This window comes from Phaenicophaeus curvirostris, chromosome 1 (genome assembly GCF_032191515.1).
Source record: "Phaenicophaeus curvirostris isolate KB17595 chromosome 1, BPBGC_Pcur_1.0, whole genome shotgun sequence".
NCBI classification, from domain to species: domain Eukaryota; kingdom Metazoa; phylum Chordata; class Aves; order Cuculiformes; family Cuculidae; genus Phaenicophaeus; species Phaenicophaeus curvirostris.
In genome coordinates, this window is record NC_091392.1 from 62,950,742 (window position 1) to 62,972,280 (window position 21,539).

A 21,539-nucleotide genomic window follows, 5' to 3' on the forward strand; every position below is an offset into this window, starting at 1 on the left:
TGTTACTTTAACAAGCTTTGTCGGTTTCACTGTAAACAAGTTACATCCATGCCTTGAAGGGCCCTGAGTAACTTCAGTAGCTCCTAGCCCTCTTCTCCCTCTCTTTTCAGAGACTGAGATGGCTGAAAGTTTGTTTTTCAGTCTCCTCTGAAAGTGTCCTGCATCTGTGTATTAGAGTCAACCAACATACACACAGCACCCAACATATTTACAGCTTATTACAATGTATTCATCTTGTTAGTACTCAGAACATGCAGGAAAGGTATTATTATTGAAATGAAGAAACAACCTTAGAGGAGTTACGTGGCCAGAGAGGGAAGGGAGGTGCTGCTGCAACTGTGATTATAATCTAGTTGTGTGGGGGCCAAACTCTCCCTTATTTACACCAGTGTCAGGTTATGGAATAACTCCACCTCTCTCAGCTATTGATCTGAGATGTTGATAGACCAGATGTATCATGATGCTGGTGATACAAAACTTTCTACAACAACAAAGAAAATAATGAAAGTGCCAGACACACCTCGTTTTTCTTCCGTGTTACTCTGCTGAGGTCAGTGGAACTGTTCCTTGTTGACACCCAGTGAGACTGAAATGACAGTCCAACCTGACAGATTCAACTTCAGCTGCAGTACCTTGAGCAAACAGTCCAACTACCTAATGAGTTTTTTTGCACAGAGCTTCTCACGTTTCAATTTGGTGCCAAACAATTCAGAAACGAATGTGTGTAAATCTAATGTCCTGTTTTAATAGCTACCTCATATGTATTTACACGACCTGTTAGCACCTCAACATCATCCATTTTTTTCAATGTGTTCAGTAGTACACATTTCTGAGAAGATCCCATCACTATTATCCCTATTACACAAGCTGAGATTTGAAGCACGCTGAGGCAAAGCTGTCACACAGGTTGTATCATAGCAAGGGTAGGAACCTGCATTTCCCACTGTTAGCCTTGTAATCTTGATCTCTACTAGTAATACTCATCTTGAAGCTTTTGCGTACTGATGCTCCAAATAAAAGCCTGTGTTTCCATAAGACTGGAGGTTTTAATTTCATATGGATGGTATGATTAAAGAAAAGGTGTAGGCAGGCTGTGCTTCACCCAGATGGAGGAGAATTGTAAATCTAAAGACTTAGCTGACTATTTAGAAATTTAGGACAGCTGGTCCCTGGCCCTTAATACCAGCATAATTTATAACTTGACATGCTTAAGTCTTGTAAACCCCATGGAAAGTACTCTGACATTACATACACTGGTTTGATACTGTGATTAATCACCCCTCGGTCCCCTTTGCAGGATAATAAGGCTGTCTGTATCTTGCAGCTGGCAATCTCCTTCCTTACAGTCCCAGCTCTTCTGTAACATTTACATTTCTACAGCTGATAGAAATTTACGATTCCAAAAGGGGATAAGGGAAAACAAAACAATCCAGGACTTTTCTATAAATTCCACTAAAGCCGCTCTGCGAAAATATACTTTGAGATTAAATGTTGGGAGTGCCCGGAGTAGATACAACATGGCTTTTTCCAGCTCAGTTTTAGCAGTTTATGACCCCTTACTGACCGAAAGCCCCAAGGAGAGCAGTGATGGTGATGGTGGCATGGTGACAGGAGAAGAAGGAACATTTGGGCAGGACTGAAAACTGCAGGATGAAATCCTGATTTACAGTTCAACAAAATCTTGCCTTTTTTTCTTCCACCGTCTTTTCACTGCCTATTGAAAGAAATCAGCAATACACTGCACCCCCACTTTGCATTTCCTGATTACTTTCTGAAAGCACTTCACTATATTAATGCATCTCCTCCAGTTTAATACCAGCTTGCAGACAGCCGAGCTGTTTTTCAGGGAGACAGACAAACTTTTCAAGGGGACAACAAACCCCATGTGTGTTTTCCAGGTGCCTCTTTGCACCCTGAGATGCGGAGCGGTTGTGGGGAGGCAGGTTCTGAATGGGGTGGCAGGGAGCCATCCCGGGCACTGTCAGATGTGGGGACAGATAACTTGCCAGTACCTCGGGGGTACAAGTGGCTTTTAAAAGAGTTTCGAGCATCCCTTGGTGGCACTGGTGGTGGGAAGGGACAGAAGGTGGAGAGGGACAGAGGTTGGGAAGAGGGGATGGAAGGCTGAGAGAAGGGTTGGAAGGCTGAGAGAAGGGTTGGAAGGCTGAGAGGGACAGAGGCTAGAGAGAGGGGAACGGAAGGTGGAAAGGGGGGGACGGAAGGTGGAGAGGGACAGAGGTTGGGAAGAGGGGATGGAAGGTGGAGAGGGACAGAGGTTGGGAAGAGGGGATGGAAGGTTGAGGGAGGGGATGGAAGGTTGAGAGGGACAGAGGCTAGAGAGAGGGGAATGGAAGGTGGAAAGGGGGGACGGAAGGTGGAAAGGGGGGACGGAAGGTGGAAAGGGGGGACGGAAGGTGGAAAGGGACAGAGGTTGGGAAGAGGGGATGCAAGGTTGAGGGAGGGGATGCAAGGTTGAGAGGGACAGAGGCTAGAGAGAGGGGACCAGAAGGTGGAAAGGGGGGACGGAAGGTGGAAAGGGACAGAGGCTGGAGAGAGGGGACGGAAGGTGGAGAGGGACAGAGGTTGGGAAGAGGGGATGGAAGGTTGATGGAGGGGATGCAAGGTTGAGAGGGACAGAGGCTAGAGAGAGGGGAACGGAAGGTGGAAAGAGGGGACGGAAGGTGGAAAGGGACAGAGGCTGGAGAGAGGGGAACAGAAGGTGGAAAGAGGGGACGGAAGGTGGAAAGGGACAGAGGCTGGAGAGAGGGGACAGAAGGGGGAAAGAAGGGATGGAGGGTGGAAAGAGGGGACGGAGGGTGGAAAGAGGGGACAGAGGGTGACGAAGTAGGGGGGGGACGGGAGGGACTTGTCCCCCGAGCGCCCGGCTACCTGCGCCAGGGCCCGCGGGGCGCCCAGCTCCGCCCGGCGCGGCGCTCCCCGCGCTTCACTCCGTATAAGGCGCTGCGGCCGCCGCCCCGCCCCGCGCCGCCGGCCTCTCCCGCCGATGAGGTCATGCGGGGCTCCCATTGGCCCGCGGCGGCGGCGCCCCCGGAGCCCGAGAGGGCGCGATCCAGGCTATAACTCCGCGCGCCCCGGCTCCGCATCCCAGCGCGTCGCACCCGCCGGGAGCCTCGGGTCTCGCAGCGTCCTGCCGAGCGAAGGACAGCGAGGGGAGCGGTGCGAGCGGGCTGTTAGGAAGCGAGAATCCCCAACCACCCACCCCCCCCCAAAAAAACCCCACAAACTCCAAAAAAAGTCAGGCGAAAAAAAAGCAAAAGCGGCTTCCCGCTCCGCAGAAGTGAGGAGGCACCTCGGAGGCAACATGACGGCGTGGCTGAGCTTCCTCGCCGTGTTCCTGTGCGGCTGGAGCCTGCGGGATTTGGTGGTGGAGGCTTGCACTTGCGTCCCCATCCACCCGCAGGACGCCTTCTGCAACTCGGACATCGGTGAGTGGCGGCCCCGGCCCCGGGAGGGGGACAGCCGCGGGGACGAGGGCTCTGCCCCAGGTGCCGAGCATCCGATGCTGCATCCCACGGGCGACTCGGTGGGGCGGGTTAAACCTCACCTCCCGGGATCGGGGTGGGTTAGCGAGAGGAGAGGCGTGGGATGGACCCGCCGCCCAGCCCTCCGGGGGGATTCCTGGAAGCGAGGTGCCCCGCGGACCCTGCCCCGCAGCCGCTCCGAGAAATACTTCCAAGGAAGTCGAAGAGGAGCTTGTTTCCTACAGCGGGACAAAAAAAAACCCCCACAATTGGAGATGTGGGCAGACAAAATTTCTTCCACAACCTGGTGACAAATAATAGGAGGCAGGATTAGGATGAGTGCGCTGAAGCCAGGAGGGTTGGTGTGGGAAGGTGCGGGTCACTTAGGCTTGTGGTGCTGCCCCGGGGACTTCAGGAAGGACTGGAGAAGCAGGTAACAAGTGTCTCCGGGCTTTCTGTGTGCTACACTGTGATCTTTGCAGCTGCAAACACCCATCCTTTTCTAGATAGTTGAAACGCTTTTATTGGATCCTTACTGATGTTCTCTGCTATGGAATTTAGCATCCCTAGGAGTCTTCACTACATTAACTTCAGATAGGGAACACCCAAAATCTCTGAGGATGAGGTAATGGAGACTCTGGTCTCACATTCTTTGGTTTGTTTGTAGCCGAGGGTGGTTAACCAAATACGGTTGCTGCTTGGTAAGTGTCCTATGACAAAGTACATGAAATCAATTAGTGGTGTCCTTTGAGTTCATACTGGACACCTGACCACATAACTGTAAATACAGGCTGTAACTTAGGAAGTCATGAGTGGATTGCTGGAGTGAAGTCTTCTTGCACCTCTATGGACTATCTTAGTACGCTGTGAAAGGGGTTGGGGCACTTTGCACTGCTGGTACCTACGCGGTACTGACTCCAAGTGGAGTCTGCAAAGAAATCCTTCTGGCAGCTGCTGTGGAAATGAAATAGAAAATAATTCTCACTGTAGCAGAACACCTATTGCTATGAACCCTGCCAGTGGCTCTTTCAAGTTAGCCAAGCTTACTGGCAAAAAAAAAATCTCTCTTGCCTCTAACTCTTCTACAGAAAATGTAGTTATGTCTGATTATTCATGTCTAGTTTACATAGTGTATCTGCTCTTGAATGTCAAAAAAGCTATTACATATTAAAGTGCTGGGAAGGTTACAGTCTGCTTCGGTGATGATAGCCTGGAAAACATTTATATAATAGTTTTATACTGAGGAACTTTTCCAGGAAACTGCAGTATTCAAAATTCTGTTGACATTTTCATGGTTTGGATCAATAAGCATGCAACCTAAGTGACAACTGCCAGGGAGATTGTCCTTTCTGTGAAAGTGAGACTGGGAAACTGTTTTTCAACAGCTAAAGCTGATGACAGCATGTGGCCTTTATTAGTTGTGGTTTTGGGACGTCTACTTTCTTGCTCTGATTACATCATGTTATACTAGAATAACAGTGTTTTTCGGTTTATTTCAACTACTTAAAACGGTGTTAAAGAATTTTTTTATGATGAATGCAGACTGACAGTATATTTTTGCTAGGTGCCTAAGTGACTAGGAGCGTGGAAAACTATGAAGTTTCGTATAATAGTTCTCCTAAACTTTATGGCACAGAGTTTTTCTGATTGCTGGTTGAATTCAAAGTCATCTTCTTTATCTTTCCCTTCTCTCTTCTGGACTCTTGTATCTTATGCCTTGGCTTTGCTCTGAGACGTAGTAGATCAAACAGTTGATGCCAGTGGGATGTCATACTTTCAGACATCGTGGCAATGCAAAGGAGGAGAAGCACAAGGGGAAAAGCAACTCATTCTAGTAGATGACTTAAATGCAAGTTTGGTTAAGACTCCTGCTCTGTGTTTACTGGGTTGAGGCAAATGTAAATGCTTACATTTGCTAGAGCTGTCTGGAAAATGTGATGTTTCTGCAGGCTGATTTTAGTAAAGTACAGTAAAGTACAGTAAAGCTTTCTGGCTCTGGAGGAGTTAATCATCTCCATGGGAACTGATGGCAGTGTACTAGTGCAGTGTTTAGACAGACTAAACTACACTCTGGGTTATAAAACACATTGTGGGGAAGAAAGGGACTTGGCAGCAAGTTTTTGTCGCTCTCGAAACTCCTGACAAAATACCAGCTCAAAAGGGAGGAGTCAACACAGTAAGGACTGGAGCAGAAGAGCTTTTAAAATAGCTCCTAAAACAATACAAGGAATTAACTAGCTAGGTGGCAGCCTAGGAGAGGCTTTTCATCTTCAGAAGCACTGAGTGTTGGAGAAGAAAACTTTCAGTTTAGGAGTATAATGCAAACTTTTACTAATAGTCTTTCATGTCTATCCAGTGAAATTCTACTCTCAACTTCATTCTCTCCTTTAACCTGACATCACTAGACATATAATTTTTGATCTTTCTGTGGATCAGTTCAGATACAGCCTCCCAACTCTGCAGTCATTAGAAAGTTTTAATCTTTACAGAAACATGTAAACAGATGCTCAAATAAAGTCATTGGAAAGGGCAGGATTTCAGTATGTGCATCCTTTGAAAGTGAAGGTTGTGGTCTTCTAAAGGAGGGGGGAAAAAAAGGAACTACTGCCAGACTAGTCACAAGGGGTCTTTTCACTCAGCCTGAGTGTTCTAGCATGATGAATAGAGCAAAAATGAAGACATGTGTCTCATCTGGCCTTCTGAGGTCAATCAATAATAAAATTGCTGTTTTAACTCTTGGCTTGCTTTCTTTGACTGGATCGATAAGTGCCAGAATGGCATTACAATAATTAGACAAACAGCAAGACAAGCAACAACTGCTATGACTTGCCATCTGAACTTTGTTTCCTCCATTCCTGCCCCCTGCATTTGACCCCATCCAGATGTGAATATTTTTCTTTTGTTTGAATTAAGAGACCTTTTGAAAGAACAGACACCAGGCATACTTTGTTCCATTGTGACAAAGCTGTGACATTTCCAGCTGGACATAGCTGACATGAAAAAGGCTTATTTGTCCTTTTTTTTTTTTTCTCTTTTTTTTTTTTTTTGTGGGAGCAGCAGTAACTTTTGAGTTTGGCTGCTGAATACTGTGTTCACAGGTTTGGAAAAAACACCTCCTGCCTGGCCCTCTCTGCCCCACCTCCCCTTCCAAAAAAAAAAAAAAAGAAAGAAAAAAGAAAAAAACCTCCTGAAATTGCAGGCTAGATTTTGACAAACCAGTCTGCAATTGATAAAGAAGGTACTTTGTCCACTCCACACTTATCTTGCTTTCATCTTGTGCATATACTTCAGAAAAGAGCTATGGCACTACTGGCTCTTTTACCTAAGTTCAAAGGAGCTCAAAATAACATTCCTTTCTGTAGTTTGTGTTGGGGGAAGACATATCTGATTCAGCTAGGATGGCCAGTGGGGAGTGCTGCTCTCTGTTCTAAATAACCTCACTCTTGGTGAGTTGGAGTGGGCAAACTCTGGGGAGATGAAGGTAAGCTCTTAGCATCCCTTGGTGTTAAGGAAGATCTTCATTTCTCCAGCCTGCTGTACCCATAGCACTGAGTTCATAACTCCTATAGTGGCAAGCCTCCTTTGAACCAAGAATGTGATATGGGAATAACAAGAGACATCTGAAAAGGAGGAAGCTCATGATCTTTTTTAAGCACCTAATTGAAAACTTGTCCTCTTTCTTTCATTGGTTTTCTTGAATTGATCATTCCACCTTTTCATCAATAAGCTAAAGAGATATGCAGAACAACTTGATCGTACAGGAGATTTTGAACATCCCTTCTTTGTCTTGGCATAGACTCTAGTGAGGTCATGTGTTGACTTACCTTTTAAGGCCCTTTCAGAGTCTCTTAGATATAGCAAGTGGATTGGCTGATGAAATGGATCTTTGTGCTCATGCATAATCCTACTGACAGTCATGATGGGTGGGACCAAGAATCTTTAGGAGGAGCACCCAGTGAGTCACCTTGGCCTTAACTGGATGCTAAAGCTATTGGGATGAAAACTTAGGTTTTTGATGTAACAGTGTTGTCTGAGGTCATGTTTCATTTTTCTCACAGCTCTAAAACCATATGGTGCTCTTATGTAGTCCAACTGAACATGCATCACTGAAAAAAAAAGGAGCCTGTTTGGTCTGGGCAGGAGGTCTTGTCATAAGATGAAACTTCCACCAGATGCTCTCTGGAAGTTCATAAGAGGTAGTAAACCTGAGAGGACAGCTTGGTTTGAGTTAGCAGGCAAGGCCAGGCATGCTGTACTTGCCAACTATAAACCAGACTAAGCTGAGGGACTAATTTCAGTCCCAATATTGTTTGCAGTGCATGTGGTTGGGTTTTCTTTTAATTATAAGATTTATGGGTGGTTGGTTTTTTTTTTTCAGTTCAGGATGAAGAGGATTTTCCTCTGATGTGCTGCTTATTGCTCTAGACTTTCAGGGTATGAGTCTGTCTTTCACATGATGTTATAAATTGGAAGCAACTTAAATGATACTGGTGAAATGATACTAGTATAAAGATAAGAGAGGAAAACAGGGCCTTCAGGCACCAATTAGTTAAGCAAACGTAGAGTTCATTAAACTTAAAGGCCTACTGTAACACATCTAAACGTCTGAAAAACCTACACATGTGGACACTGGAAATTTTACTGGTGTAACTTTAATGGACTGTTACTGCTCTTTAAGCTAGTAATACCTTACATAGACTTCTCTGAGAGAAGGTTGATCAGAGCAGCTGACTACATTTGGAACTGTTGCAAGACTATCTTAACTTTTCCTCAGCTTTGTGGCACTGGGCACTTGTTGCAAATAACAGAGCTGAAGGTCAACCTCTGTGGTAACCCTCTGTGCCTAAGTACTCAGGGTACAGAGGAGGGAGGTGTTATTAAAACACTGAGCTCTTGCTCTAGAGCAGGTACCTGAAAGACCATGCCAAGATTATTGGTGCTCTGCCCTCCACTGACTCTGCTACCAACATTTGCCTGTACTGGGCTAGGTCCTTATTTAAAACTAGGGTTAAACTGGATTTGCTTTGGAATAACTTGAGAAAGGAATCTTAACCTGTGAATTTCAAATTTCTGTTATTTGAAAGTATTAGGCTGCTGCTGGGCCTGAGGTAAATGAGACCAAGGTGTTTAAATGGATTTGCACTCTCTTAGAGTAAATCTAAAATCTGGCCCAGTTATCTATATTTCCAGGAAATATTGGACCAACCTCATGACTAGTGTAAAGCAGGTGCAATGCCATTGGTCTCAGCAGTGTTTCACCTTCTCGTATCAAAGTTGGATTTGATGTGATGGTTTCAGGTTTCTAAAAGAAATATTACAAACACTAGAGGGCTTAAAACTGTTGTTAAAAGAAAGCTAACCTTCTACTGTAATGTGAAGTAATTCCTTTGAGTGACCAGAGTGAAGATTCAGTGCATTAACTGACAGTGTCTAATTACATAAAAATGCAAGTAATTTTACACAAACCTGATTATTTTATTTATTCAACATTGCTGACAGCTAGAAAAGGTTCTGGGAAACCAGATAGAAGTCTCTTAAGTTGTGTGCTGGTAAAATAAATGTTGACTATGAATAACCCAAATTCCTGCTAGTGTTTATGTAAGTCCCTTCCGAAGGGCCATTTCAGCCCTTAGAAACACTATATAGACAGTAAAACTCAAGTGAAATAGCAGAGAGATGCATATGCATAAAATAATATCAAACCTCATTACATATCAGCTATGGTTTGCCCAAGGTGTAGAATATAATTTCTGTTTTGGGAAGAAAGGATGTGATTTGGGGTGTCCCTCCTGGGACTGAAACACACCGGGAAATAGCAGAGAGAAGTGCTGAGGGAGAATGTTGAGGAGACTGTTGTCAGCATTGGGATAAGGTCTTGAGCTGTGCTAGTGGGGAACTTGTGCTCTGTGTTAGTGGGCTCAGCTCTGAAAACCTCTGTCTTTGTTACAGGTGGGGTAGAGGAGGATTACAGCCATAGGCTCCATGGGAAACTTGTAATGGGAGAAGGTATTTAGAAGCTGTAGGAGTGGCAAAGGCTCTTCAAAGGCTAGTCTCAGAGTATAAGAAGGTGAGAAAGATAACTGAAGAAGGAGAGATGCTGTATGGAAGCATTGATGAAGAACTAGATATAGGCTATCAAGCTAAGAAGAATCATTAGCTGTGACAGATGATATGCCACCCCTTCTGAAACTATGTGAGGCATGCCCAAGGTGGATCTAATCCATCCGCAAGACTGAATTGGTGTTGTGTCTTCAGGGAACACATAAGTAAGAGAACCCACATAAAACAATCTGATGCACTGCTGATTGGTCTCTTAACAGCCTGAAGTATGTTCATTTCTGACTGGCACCCAGGCTTAGGCTTTGAAAAAAACTGGTTGGGTAGACTAACCATGGACAGAGTGCACACACTTTACTCTATCTGGACTGCAGCCAAGCTGTTGCCTTTCTCCATTCAGACAGACCTTTGAGAAGTGCAAGTTGCATGAATGTGTGTGCAGGGCTTGGGCTCCTTTTATTTTTGCCAGGTGAGTTATAAGGCAAATACATCTTAGCTGGAAAATGATGCAGACTGCACAGCAGGATAAGCCCATGAAATTAAGCCAGATGTAACATGTTGTCTAAAAGTACTTTTGATATACATGATGTAGTAACCTGGCCCACTGCAGTCAGGAGATAAAAGGAGAGCATGTAAATGGCACAGCCATTATTGTTCAACACATTTGTTATTGATTCTGGACAAAAAAACGCACTCTAATGAAAAATCCAGAGTCTTCCTTAGTTACCCATCTGTTATTAAAGTATCAGAGCATTGAAATCCTGCTAGTTTTTAAGAGCTTACAACTAGTATATTGGAGAAGTAAAGAAAGGTACATGAAAGGGCCCAAAGATGAAAAAGAGTCTCTGTAGTTTTTTCCTTCTTAATTCCTTTACTTTGATATTAAAAGACCCAGGTTCATGCAACAGCATCAAGGTAACGCACTATTACTTCTTGCTCTCTGGTGGTTCATTAAAAAAAATACTGCACATAGGGAACAGGAGTACTTCTATTCCACAGGGCCATGTTCAAAATGACCCACGCTCCTGCTGGCCTAGGCTGAAGAATATGAATTTTACCTCCCTCATGCTGTATTTTGATTACAATATGGGGACTTCAACATCTGTTTCCTTTTCTCCATGTTTCCCTCAGCATTGGGTGTTACTGCAGTGCAGCCTGCAGGGAGGCCTGCTGGCATTATGTTAGTCTGTTAATTTTCTATAGAAGAGCACTGGAGCGTTTGTTCAGACAACCAGTTCAATCTCTCATGCTTAGTGAATACATGAACAAGCAGACATCTTGCTCCTCTGACGTTTATCAGCTGTGAATAGGAAGCCCTTCCCCCTAGTGAGCAGGCTCTGGTAATAGTCTCTAAATAGTTAAAATAAAAGGGAAAAGATATACTTGCTTGTACCAAGACAGGAAAACCACAGAATGGAAAACTTCCACTTGACTTTGAAAGACAGGAAATGGCTGGTGTTGGAAAGGCAACAGGTAGAGGAAGAGGGAGCCAGAGGATATCTATAGAACACCAGCTATTCCCCAGACACTTCTCCTTCAGCTCCACATTCTTTTTGGGGAAGGAGTTTCAGGCTGGCTCCAGTGTTCCAAGCCCTTTATACACTTTCCAAACACCCACCCCAGTTTGCTACTTCCTGCCTCTTCTGACACTGCTATAAATATCCTGCCTGCCTTTCATAGGTTTAGAGAAATGTACATTACAGATAAAAAGAGACTGAGGTGACAGTATGAAACAGCCTTTAGACCCGCCCTTATAAAGTGCACAATTTCCCTGGGGAAACGGAGTCCTTTAATAATAAAAGTCTCCCTGTTTATTGCTGGACTAGGATATAGGTCTGTTTCTGAGTAAACAGTTTCCTCCAATATACTACATATGTCACTGGGCTAAAAGCTGAAAAATTTCTGGTATTTGGGAGAAGAGTGGGTGAGCAAAAGAGATTTAAGAAGGAACAGGAGATACTAGTCAAGGGACCACGCTACATGGAAAAATAAAGCAATTGCAATAATGAGTACCTTAAATGCAATGGTGAAGAGGATCAGTCCAAGAGGAAGTCTTAAGTAGCCATCATGTACAGTACTTCAATAGGCACAAAATGCAGAGCCCTCACTTAGCATCCTGCAGGGCAAAAATCACAAACCCAGAGAAGCGTGGGAAGACAAGAGCAGCCATTCCTGTGTGAGAGGCTCAGCATTGCTAAGGATTGTGCTGGGGGTAAGGGAGGATGAGTTCTTAAGGCCTTTAGTTTATTTCTCTAAATATGAAGAACAGCACCTGTCCCTTTTTTCTTTTCTTTTTTTTTTTTTCTTTTTCCCCAAGGCGGTGAGGGATTAAGGATTTAGTCAGTTATTTCCTTAGAGGATCAAGATAAAAAGGAGACTTCAGTAAGTCTGCTTCTATTTTCTCTACAGACAGTATATTTGCAATAGAATTAAGCAGCTGTCCTGCTTCCCCCTGCCTGCCCCTCCCGCTGTGTAAGTTTGCAGCTTTACAGAGAAGCACAGAAATAGAGGATTCCACAACAGCACACAGAACTTATAGGTGACACACTAAGAGACCCTAAATTATCACAGGAAGGTTTTAATGCAGTATTATCTGCTCAGAGAGAAGCTCGACTAGACCTGGTGGCAAACAGCCAACCAAACCCTTATCGATATGTTGCCATGTTTACTTTGGAACACCTTTACTTTGGAACAAGCACTCTTGCAGATGAACCAGTGATAGTTAGTCATATGCATTATCCAGCTAGGCTGGAGTTCTGATGCTGGTAAAATATGCCTCCTAGAAGCTTGATGTGGGATAGTCTGACTTTCCCATAACCCCCTTTTGTGGCTGTCATCCTAATTCCTTGTAGTTAAAGATTGATTCAAACCCTACAGTTTTAAGTTCCTTCCAAAACTCTTTAAAAGCATTTGTTATTTTAATGCTGGAGGGAGTCTATTTTTGTTATCAATATGAATGTCTAATCCACCTCCCACATGCATTCTAAATTGAAGCTATCTCTTGAGTTTCTCAGTGTATTCTGGTTTGCTCCTTTTATGTTTGACTGAGAGACCAGTAGGATGGGAATCATATATTTACTTAGGATTCTCCTGACAACAAATAATTATGGGAATATAAAGCTAGGACTAGTAAATCCATGTGTTACAGATGTGTGATTGAGCAGGAGCCTGCTGGAGTAGCACTGCCAGCTTGATCTCAAGGTGGCTTATCCTTTCCAACAGACTGACTCTTGAAAAAACAGCAAAGTCAGAAGCAGGTCTTCACTGCCCTTTATTCTTTGGGAAGGGGGTCTTTACTTTCCTTTATTCCTATGCCATGTTTAAATTTGTTGAAGAAATAGAGTGGATAGAAAAAAGCGGACAGCACCTGTGTATTTGGCTGGATGGGAAACAAAGCTTTCACTAGTACCGGAAAGTTTTCAAGCCAATAGGTTCCTTCCTGTCAGTGCAAGATCTCATGTTTCTGAATGCCCTTCTCGTACTGATTTCCTCCAGAACTAATGGCTGTTGGAAGAGGTAGGGTAAAGGAAAGCAGTGGGTCTTTCTTTCCCGCCTGTCTCAGAAACCATTTTCCTGTTTGTCTTTTGTGCAGTATGGCAGCTTGGCCATTGACGTAAACTTTGTCCTTTGTGCTGTTCAAAGCTTCCCTCTCCTGAATTTGACAACATTGCGTACACACATCCTGACTAGGCAGCCTTTGTGACAAGGAGAGGAGAGCGAACTATCTAGGGTGATAGTTGCCTTGGCACACGTAGGGGTCCACATTTTTGTGCAGGCTGTTTGCTCCTCAAGCCATCGTAGGTTCAGCACGTGGCAGAGTTCCTTCCATCATATATTCCTCAATATATATCTGGAGCAACAATGAAGGATCAACCAAAGTTGTTATTGAAAGATTACTGTGATGGTACTTCAAGGCAGCACCAACAGGCTGCACCATAGAAAAATATGGAAAAGGCAGGTTTTGTTCCAAAAAATACTTAAGGTCCTAAGGGAGGGAAGGAATTCAAAGGAGTTTTCCAAAAGGAACTGCTTAGCCCACATGGACTTCAGAGCTCTCAACAGTCATCTTAACTTGGGCAATTTGAACTGGGATACTGATGCATTTTGTTTTCCTGGTGAATTTTTGACTATATCTTTTTATTCTATTTTTTTTTACCCTCATGAGAACAATTCCACTAGAGTTGCTGCAACAGCTGTATTGTCATAAATGTACTGAAATTCAGTTATGTGCACAGCCAGTGTACGCTAGAATCAACAGAGCTATGATGGTTAAAATAAATAAAAAAGTCTTGTTTCTGTATTCCCAGAGTAATTTGGCAAAGACCAAGCCCTGAATGGAATTATACACTCATGAGATAGCTACACATTTGCCTGCCAGTTCAGAACTAAGAGCAAACAGGATCTGTGTTTCTCTCACCTAGAAAAGGAAAAATACATTTTGGTGAGATTGCACTGAAGTGATAGTGGTGTTAGAATGTATTGGCCGCAAAAGCTACAGCTGGCAGGACCAGGCTATGCCAGGCTGCTTTCTGTAGTAGCAGTAATGCTTCACCTATCCAAGGCTGGATTTCTTCCCTGCCCTGTTTGGAAGGTGGCAGGGGTATCCTTACTTCTCTTGGTGCGTTTTCACTAAAATCCCATACCAGAAAAATTTACAGTAAACTGTGGCAATGAGAATGTAATCTGGGTCAGTTTGGCATAGTTGGACAACTTACTGGTTTTAAGATAATTTTTCTACTCTCTGAGACTAGCACGGCTCCAAACCTTATTTACATCAGTCTTTGCCATTTTAGAGGCTTTATCTTTTCATTATTATTCATACATGCTCATTACTGGATTTGCTAATACGCATTTGCACCTCTTCAGCTTCTTTGCTTGTGGAAGGAAGCAGTGGAAGGTAACAGTGTGCACCAATGGCCTGATTTTGTTAACTGGGGTTCTGCTTATCCCACAGAACATCAGGAGGGGACATGAAATTGTACATTGGTAAGCCACACCTCTGATTTTTCTCAGGGAAAAAACGCTGTGTAACTATTCTTAGTTGGTATATTAAGTGTGAAATTAAGCAGTTCCAAGGGGATGAACATCTGCTATTCAGAGGGAGTGCCTTTGTGCTTCTGTCTTCTCCTCAGAGCTACAACAGTTCAGTGTTCTTGACTCAGTGTTCCCCTTGGGGTAGTGGAAAATGAGAGCCGAACAAGGCTGCTAAAAATCCAGGCTTAGACGTGTGCCTCGTGTGCATGTGTGTACATCTCGCTGTTCAGTGATGACCCTGATGACTTCTTGAACTTTTAATGACAATGCAGCTGTCTGTTCATGGTGCTAATTAACCCAAAAGCTGATTCCTCCCTCCTCCTCCTTATCCATTCTGTGAATGAGATGTGAAAACAACACGACGACTTTTCCCGTGCCCTTAGGGTTGTCTGAGCCTGGCAGCAGTGACCCTGCTTGAGTACAACTGAAAGACCTGCTGCGCAATGGCCCATGCTCCTTTTTAATGGGTTATTAAAATTCCACCTTCTCCCCCTTCCTCCAGTCCTGTTACAGTTTGGAGCGAAGGAACTTAGGGGAAAACAGCTGCGGGAATATCTTTCCCTCTTTTCTTTTGGAAAGGCAGAGACAGCTGTTCAGTTTGTAAGACTAGGGATTCCTCCACTAATTATTTAGGGCCTGATCCTGCTCCAGTTAAAATCAGTGGAAAGATTCCCAGTGGGTTCAACAGGCAGTTGAAGGAAGCAGCTTCAGGAAGCAGCCTGCAATCAAACAATACTGCTTCAAAATGTTGGAAACAGCTAGAAAGGAAAAAGAGAGTAGGAAGGCATTTGTCACAGGGTTGACTTGCCGGCTTGCCTGAAGTCTCAAAGTACAAGCGCTCAGCAGGCCAATGTTTTACTTCAGGAACAGATTAAATTTGTGTTTGTGGTATCCTAAGTCGCTTTTTAAAGATAGCTCTAGGAAGTCTGCAGTGTTGAAGCACTTTTATTGGCACAGTGAATTAAAGGACTGATCTCTGATGCTGAATGCTTATTTTAGTTTAGATACTCTTTGAGATCATAGGGGATAATGGCTTACTGTTTGGAAAGGTGCCAGTTCTCAGCACCTGCATCTCTTCTTGATAGGAATCTACTTGTTGCTTCTGAAAAATGAGGGAGAAAATGAAATTTACTCTTGCTTCTGTCATTAGAGCAGCTTGTTGTCACCTCTAATTTCTACAGCGAAAGTCTAGAAACTTGTTCTGTTCCATAGAGAATTTTGAAATGGTGGAAATTTAGGCAATCTAAAATGTCAGAGAAAATGAAAACATCAGTGTCTTCAGCATGGAATTTTCCAGCAAAGGTGATTCTGAAGCATCTGAATCTAGTGTTTTGAAAGGTAAATTAAAAATGTCCATTTTGAACAAAGGTGTTATTCCATATCAACATCTATTTAGACTTCAAGTGCAGTAGAAAAGAAATGCTGATTCAGGATGAAAATAGGTCTCAGTTTTTCTGAGAAGAAAAATAGAAAACAATTTTATGCAAGTTAATGCTTTCCTTTGAAATTTATGAGTTAAGTAAAACCAGATTTTTCCTACAGGAAAAAGCATTTCCAGATAGATTTCTACCAATCCTATCCCTGATGGTTTAACAGTAACAGCCTCCCCTTCTGGAAGTGCTGATTTTGATCATGTTACATACTACCTCTCAAGCTGGGAAAGATTTCAGTTCATTAGTCCTCTGGGGTTTGTAGTTAGATTTTTCTGAATGCTGAGAATTCCCTTTAAAACACAAATCTACGTAGCCTTCACTTGCTCCAGTCCTTGGCAATGGGCAGTTCTCCTTGGGTTTGCTGCATTAATGAACAAACAAGTTCCTGGCTGTGCTGCTGCCAGTGGGCTGAGACGAGGCATTTCCCCTTGTATTTCTCTTCGTTCCCTCCCTGTCAATATTTAAACATGCTTACACCTGTGTTTCCAGGTGCAAGCTTAACTGGAGCTTGGAAAAGCTGGCTCTTGGGATGATGGTTCATTACTTTGCCAAAATTGTCCCGTTACAGCAATGTCTTAGGAGACTTAGACAGGCAGGAAGCCGTCAAGCTTGTTCTATACCCTGGAAATGATTACCCTTGTCTGTAAACATTCAGCAGGACGGTGTAAAGGGAACTCCTGCCTCCCAAAACAGTTAATGGGCCTTAGAGCATTCAGAAATAGCAATCACTGTGCCAGGGTGGCCTTGAACTGACTATCCAACCATATCTTTTGACCTTTAGCTTTTTCTCTTCTAAGAAGTTACAAGGACACCTAAGAAGCTTTACCTTCCCCAAACTGGAATTTTATGAAGTTTTTTGGTAAGAATAGTTCATGAAACTCAAACTCCAGTAGCACAGATGAGTTAACTGACTCTTAGGCTCTCTTTGAGTATATATCTCCATCAGATTTTGTATGGTCAGACTTGACAAATTCCATCTAAAAAACACTTATTAGCAGTACTGACTGGGATTAAAACAGTATGGGTTAGTCTTGGATTTGTATAATTATCTGTTGTGAAAAAAAAAAAAAGGTCAGCAATCAGCTGTAGGCAGGCATTGTTAACCATTCAGTGTGTTCTCTGTGCTTACAGAAGTATAACTAAGAGTTATATCTCATTAATATTTCATTGGGAGCACCAGAACGCGTACAAGTGTTCAAGTAAAGACACAGAACTTCTGGAAATCGGTTATGATCGTGGCCTATTGAGCTGTTCATGAACATGAAATTTTGATGAAAAGTTTGTGTGAAGGAAGTCTAGGTAATAAAAGAATGAGATGGGAGTACTATTTCTTTCTCCACTGCAGTTTCTATGGAACAACTTTGGCCAGTCTGTCAGTAGGGCAGCTAGGGAGCTTCTGAGAAAACTCTTTGAAGAAAAAAGGTAACTGGCCGGTGTCTGCCTGTCCTTTCTGCTGTCATTGTATAGGGAAAATCCCATGTCTCCAGAGCCAGAGAATGTAGTGTGTGCAGTAATTACGTTACTCGTGTAAACAGTTGTTGCTCATAGATGTTCTTAGACTTCCAGGTCTTGTTACTATCTCTTTCATGAGATGTCTCATGTAATTCACTTTTTTTTTTTAACCTTACTCCCACAACATATCAACACTGAGTTCTTCTGGTCTTCGATAACCCTTTGAAGGTCCAAAATGAAGGATGATGTTTCGTAACACAGGACAGGGCACTACATGGGATCCTGGAAAGTTCTGGATAGGTGGTCAGAGTGGTCAGTGTGGGGTTTACCCTGATATTGTCATGAACTTGTCCTGTAGTCTGACTGGGAATTGTGATACATGAGATTGTTTCAGGGCTCAGAGAGGTTTTTCACTTACTTTAATGAACTCTGAATCAGGATCCAAGTGCTATGCTTAAGTCTTTAGGTAGTGCTCAGACTCCAGGGTAACATTCTTCATGTAGCTGAGCTCAGCTACGGAGTGTTAATGACTGTCATTACAGGATAGACATTAATAAACTCGGCAATTATAAAATTCCTGAAGCATTAAGATAAACCAGAACTGTGTCATAGACATGACCAGTATATGTGAACAACCTGCAGAGGCTGTTAGCTCCTAAACACCTTATAGAGGCTCAAGAATGGTGGACAAAGGCACAGGATTCTCACAGGAGAAATTGCTTGAATACAGGTTTAATTCCAGGGTCTGGTAGGCCTGATACTAGGTCCTATCAGGTCTAGTGTAAATAGGAACAGCAGAGCAGCACATACAGGCCTGACCTGGGTAAATATGTGTACCTCTTCGGCGTGGACAGCTGTCAGCTTAATGCAAGTTTTCTAATGCAGGAAGGAATTTGCAGGCCCACCCAGTACCCTTGAAATCTATCCATGTTCCCAAACAGTTCCTTCTCTCTATAGCTCCTACGTGCAAAATTGACTGTAAATCATGTGATCAGTGGAGTGCAGCCTCCTCATAGAATGCTGGCACCCTTCCCAGCTGAGTGAGGTGCTGAGGCAAGGAGAGTCCTCTGAAGTAAGTTGCTGAAGCAGGGAGTGTCCAGGCTTTTGATACTCCCTGTTTTGAAAGGTTTACATGGGCTGTCAGAGCTGCCCTATTTCTAATCTACAGAAGAAAACTACTTCTAGATGTTCTTAGCCGGACATCTTCCTCTTCCTCTCCTCCTGCTGGACCAGTTGGATGTGAGGTCCTAGTGCATGTATGGATTGCATGGTGTATTAAGGAAGACTAATAAATAGGCAGATTTGACTCAAGAATTTTCTGTTGCCTCTGGAAAAATAGAGTGATGAATTTATTATGGTTGTCCCATAGAGGAAATGTAGCACGTGGTAGCAAAGTCGTGCCAGTTCTATGTATCCGGCTTTTCAGATGTCTCACTATTACATGAAATAGCACCTACCAGGTTCAGCCCTGGACTTTAACTGTATACGTGGTTGAGTGCTGGATCAGAGCATCCTTCTCCCCTTTCTCTTGTAACGTATGCAAACTGTCTCCTGGCTGCTTTCTAAAGATAGTGCTTTTTTTTCTGAGAACCAGATATCAAGCTGCAACACAACAGCTTGCAGAAGGAATGACCATATCCTAGTAGAGCAACTTACTTACAGCTCTGCAGGCTAAGGACTTTTCTTTCTTGGCAATGGAAACTTCCTGGGAACTTCGTAGTCAAAAAGAAAAACAGAATGGAAAGTTATATCTACAGTGCCTCTTTAGCCTCAGATTTCCTCCAGGTGTTCCCATTTCTATGTACATTTAAAAGCAACGTCATTTGATTACTTGCAGCCACAGACATCACATTTGAAGACTATGTTATCCTTGCTAAGGATCAACAGTACTTTTTCTTTAAGCGATGTCCATGACCTCAAGGGAGTAAAAGCCTGCCCAATGTGAACCAGAATGGGATTTCTGTGGTTGAGGTAGGTTCTTTAAAATACCACTTGATCCATTTTGATCACTCTAGCACTCATTCTTGTAGATTATTATCATGATCTGTGGGAAGGGAAGATCAGCCTCACTTGCAGCAAAGGACATATTTTCTCCTTGCATAGGCTGCTCCCCTAACTTTCTTTTAGGCAATTCATCTCTCATCATATGCTCCAATTTGCTTTCCATGTTACTGCTCACTTGATGGGTTGGGAAATGATCAATGCCAGATGCACATTCCTTTCAGGCAGTAAATGCTCCTGCAGCAGTAAGCCATGTGTACCAGCTCCTTGTTTCATTAAAATCGCATATGGTTTACATTTGCCCCTAATTGGTCTCACTTCAGCTCTGCCTTATTCTCCGAGTGGAACGCTTAGGCCTGTGGCTTCTTTGAACAATTGCACAGAGCTATGAGAAACCAGAGCCTTGTCTGTCTCAGCCTGGCTTCCTCTCATCCTGTATATACAGTGTCTAGAAGTACTGGATCTGGAAACGAGGACTTGAGCTAAATCTTATTGCACAAGTCTTAAGTAGACCAAAAGAAGACAGAAAGGTGTTTTGAGCTGAGCATTGTCTGACCAGCTTTTAGTCATGTGCTTGTTATTTTTATCCACTGTTTTAAGTTGGCTTTGGAAGTGCCTTTGTATGTTGGTTTTGACAACCATCTTTCCAATGCTGCTAACTTCAGCTGAAAGCAGTTCTTACTTTAGCAGTTGTCAGTGACACAAACAAGGCAAAATGCACTCTGCTGTAAACATCCCTTTGGAGAGAGGTGTAAGGTGCCTCTCTGCTGCACTCTGTTCATGAGACATTCGCTTCCCCTCCATCCACTTGCATCACTTTGCCTTCCTTGCCTGCATTTTGCCTCTAACCTGAATTCAGCTTTCAGTAACCAGTTAAAAAATATTTATGTGGAAAGTTGAAACCCTGTCAAAAATGAGACAAAGAAATGGCTAGGGTACAGGAATGACATTGGTTTCTCTTTTTATTTCACCAGAAATTTCTCAAAGCTGTAGGCACGCTCATTATGTAGTCAGTAGTGTCTCTGCTTACATCTTTAGCAAACGTAGAATGTTTTGTTGGTGCAAGCTTTGAGACTAACTTAGCAATGTATGTAACTCTTGTGACTCAACTAGCAACACTGTGTGCCTGTTCTAGCTAATCACTTGGCCTACCTGGCGTCCCTGAGTTTAGTAGATGTAATAACCAGTGACAACAGATATTGTTTATTTTTTTTCTTCTTTTAGCTTCTCTGTGTTTATCACAAGGTACTTCTGGAAGCTAGTTTCCCTTGGCATGAAACATGCCATCTACACATGGATCTAAAAGATTCTACTTATAAATGAATATAAATGCATTTCAGATCCCTCCTTTGTTCCTCCTTCTTTCAGTCTTTTCTCCATCCTCCAAACACATTATCTGTGTATGGGGGAAAGCAGGAGAGCTAACATCAGGAGTTAGATGCAGGGGCAGTGCTGGGCAGCTGAAGAATCTTAAACCAAATTACTTATTGGAACCCGAATGAAATATCTAGAAGAGAATTTGCAGTTTCTTACTTAACAGACCTCTCCTTTCTCTCTGATTCTAAGATATTTCAAAGGGAGCTTGGGCTTCCACAGGGTGAGATGCAACATGAAGAAGGAGAAAAATGTTTGCTACAGCTGCAATCAGAAAACTTGTATCCAGTTAATAAGCCACAGGTGAAATGCCAAGCACAATCCAAGTTCTGCTTCTTTTAGGCAATCTTGTGTCTTTAATTTGTGGTCTTGTTGGAAGGATTAATTTTCTCCCTGGCAAAGGCCTTCTAGAGCAGTTTATACTTTTTGAAGTTATGAGAGGTTTGATGCAATCATAGTCTTGTATGAAAGAGCTATATCACTGCTTTTTTTTTGCAGTCTTGGAAATTAAGAAGTTTTGCTTGTTGTACAAACAGACTGTCAGTGGCAAGGAAATCTGAAGGAATGGGGAACCAGATGAATATTTAGCAACTGCAGTTGTGATCTGTTGGTTTAAACAGAACTTGGAGCTGGGTAAAGCTATTTAATTGCCTTCCACTTCTTTGTGTGGCCTTCAAACAGCCTTGCTATGACACAGGGAAAGTTT

The 21,539-nt window shown here is 43.2% G+C and overlaps 2 protein-coding genes across 2 annotated transcripts in view; one reads left to right on the top strand and one right to left on the bottom strand.

Annotated features, from left to right (window-relative positions):
• The window catches only part of SYN3 (synapsin III), a 202,575-nt gene that overhangs the window by 89,618 nt on the left and 91,418 nt on the right, over window positions 1-21,539 (bottom strand). The gene's annotated exons all lie outside the window — the stretch shown is intronic.
• The window catches only part of TIMP3 (TIMP metallopeptidase inhibitor 3), a 33,433-nt gene continuing 15,010 nt past the window's right edge, over window positions 3,117-21,539 (top strand). The window contains exon 1 of the mRNA XM_069859971.1: window positions 3,117-3,446. Coding sequence (XP_069716072.1) covers window positions 3,323-3,446 — 124 coding nt within the window. The 5' untranslated portion in view covers window positions 3,117-3,322. The remainder of the gene's footprint in view (window positions 3,447-21,539) is intronic.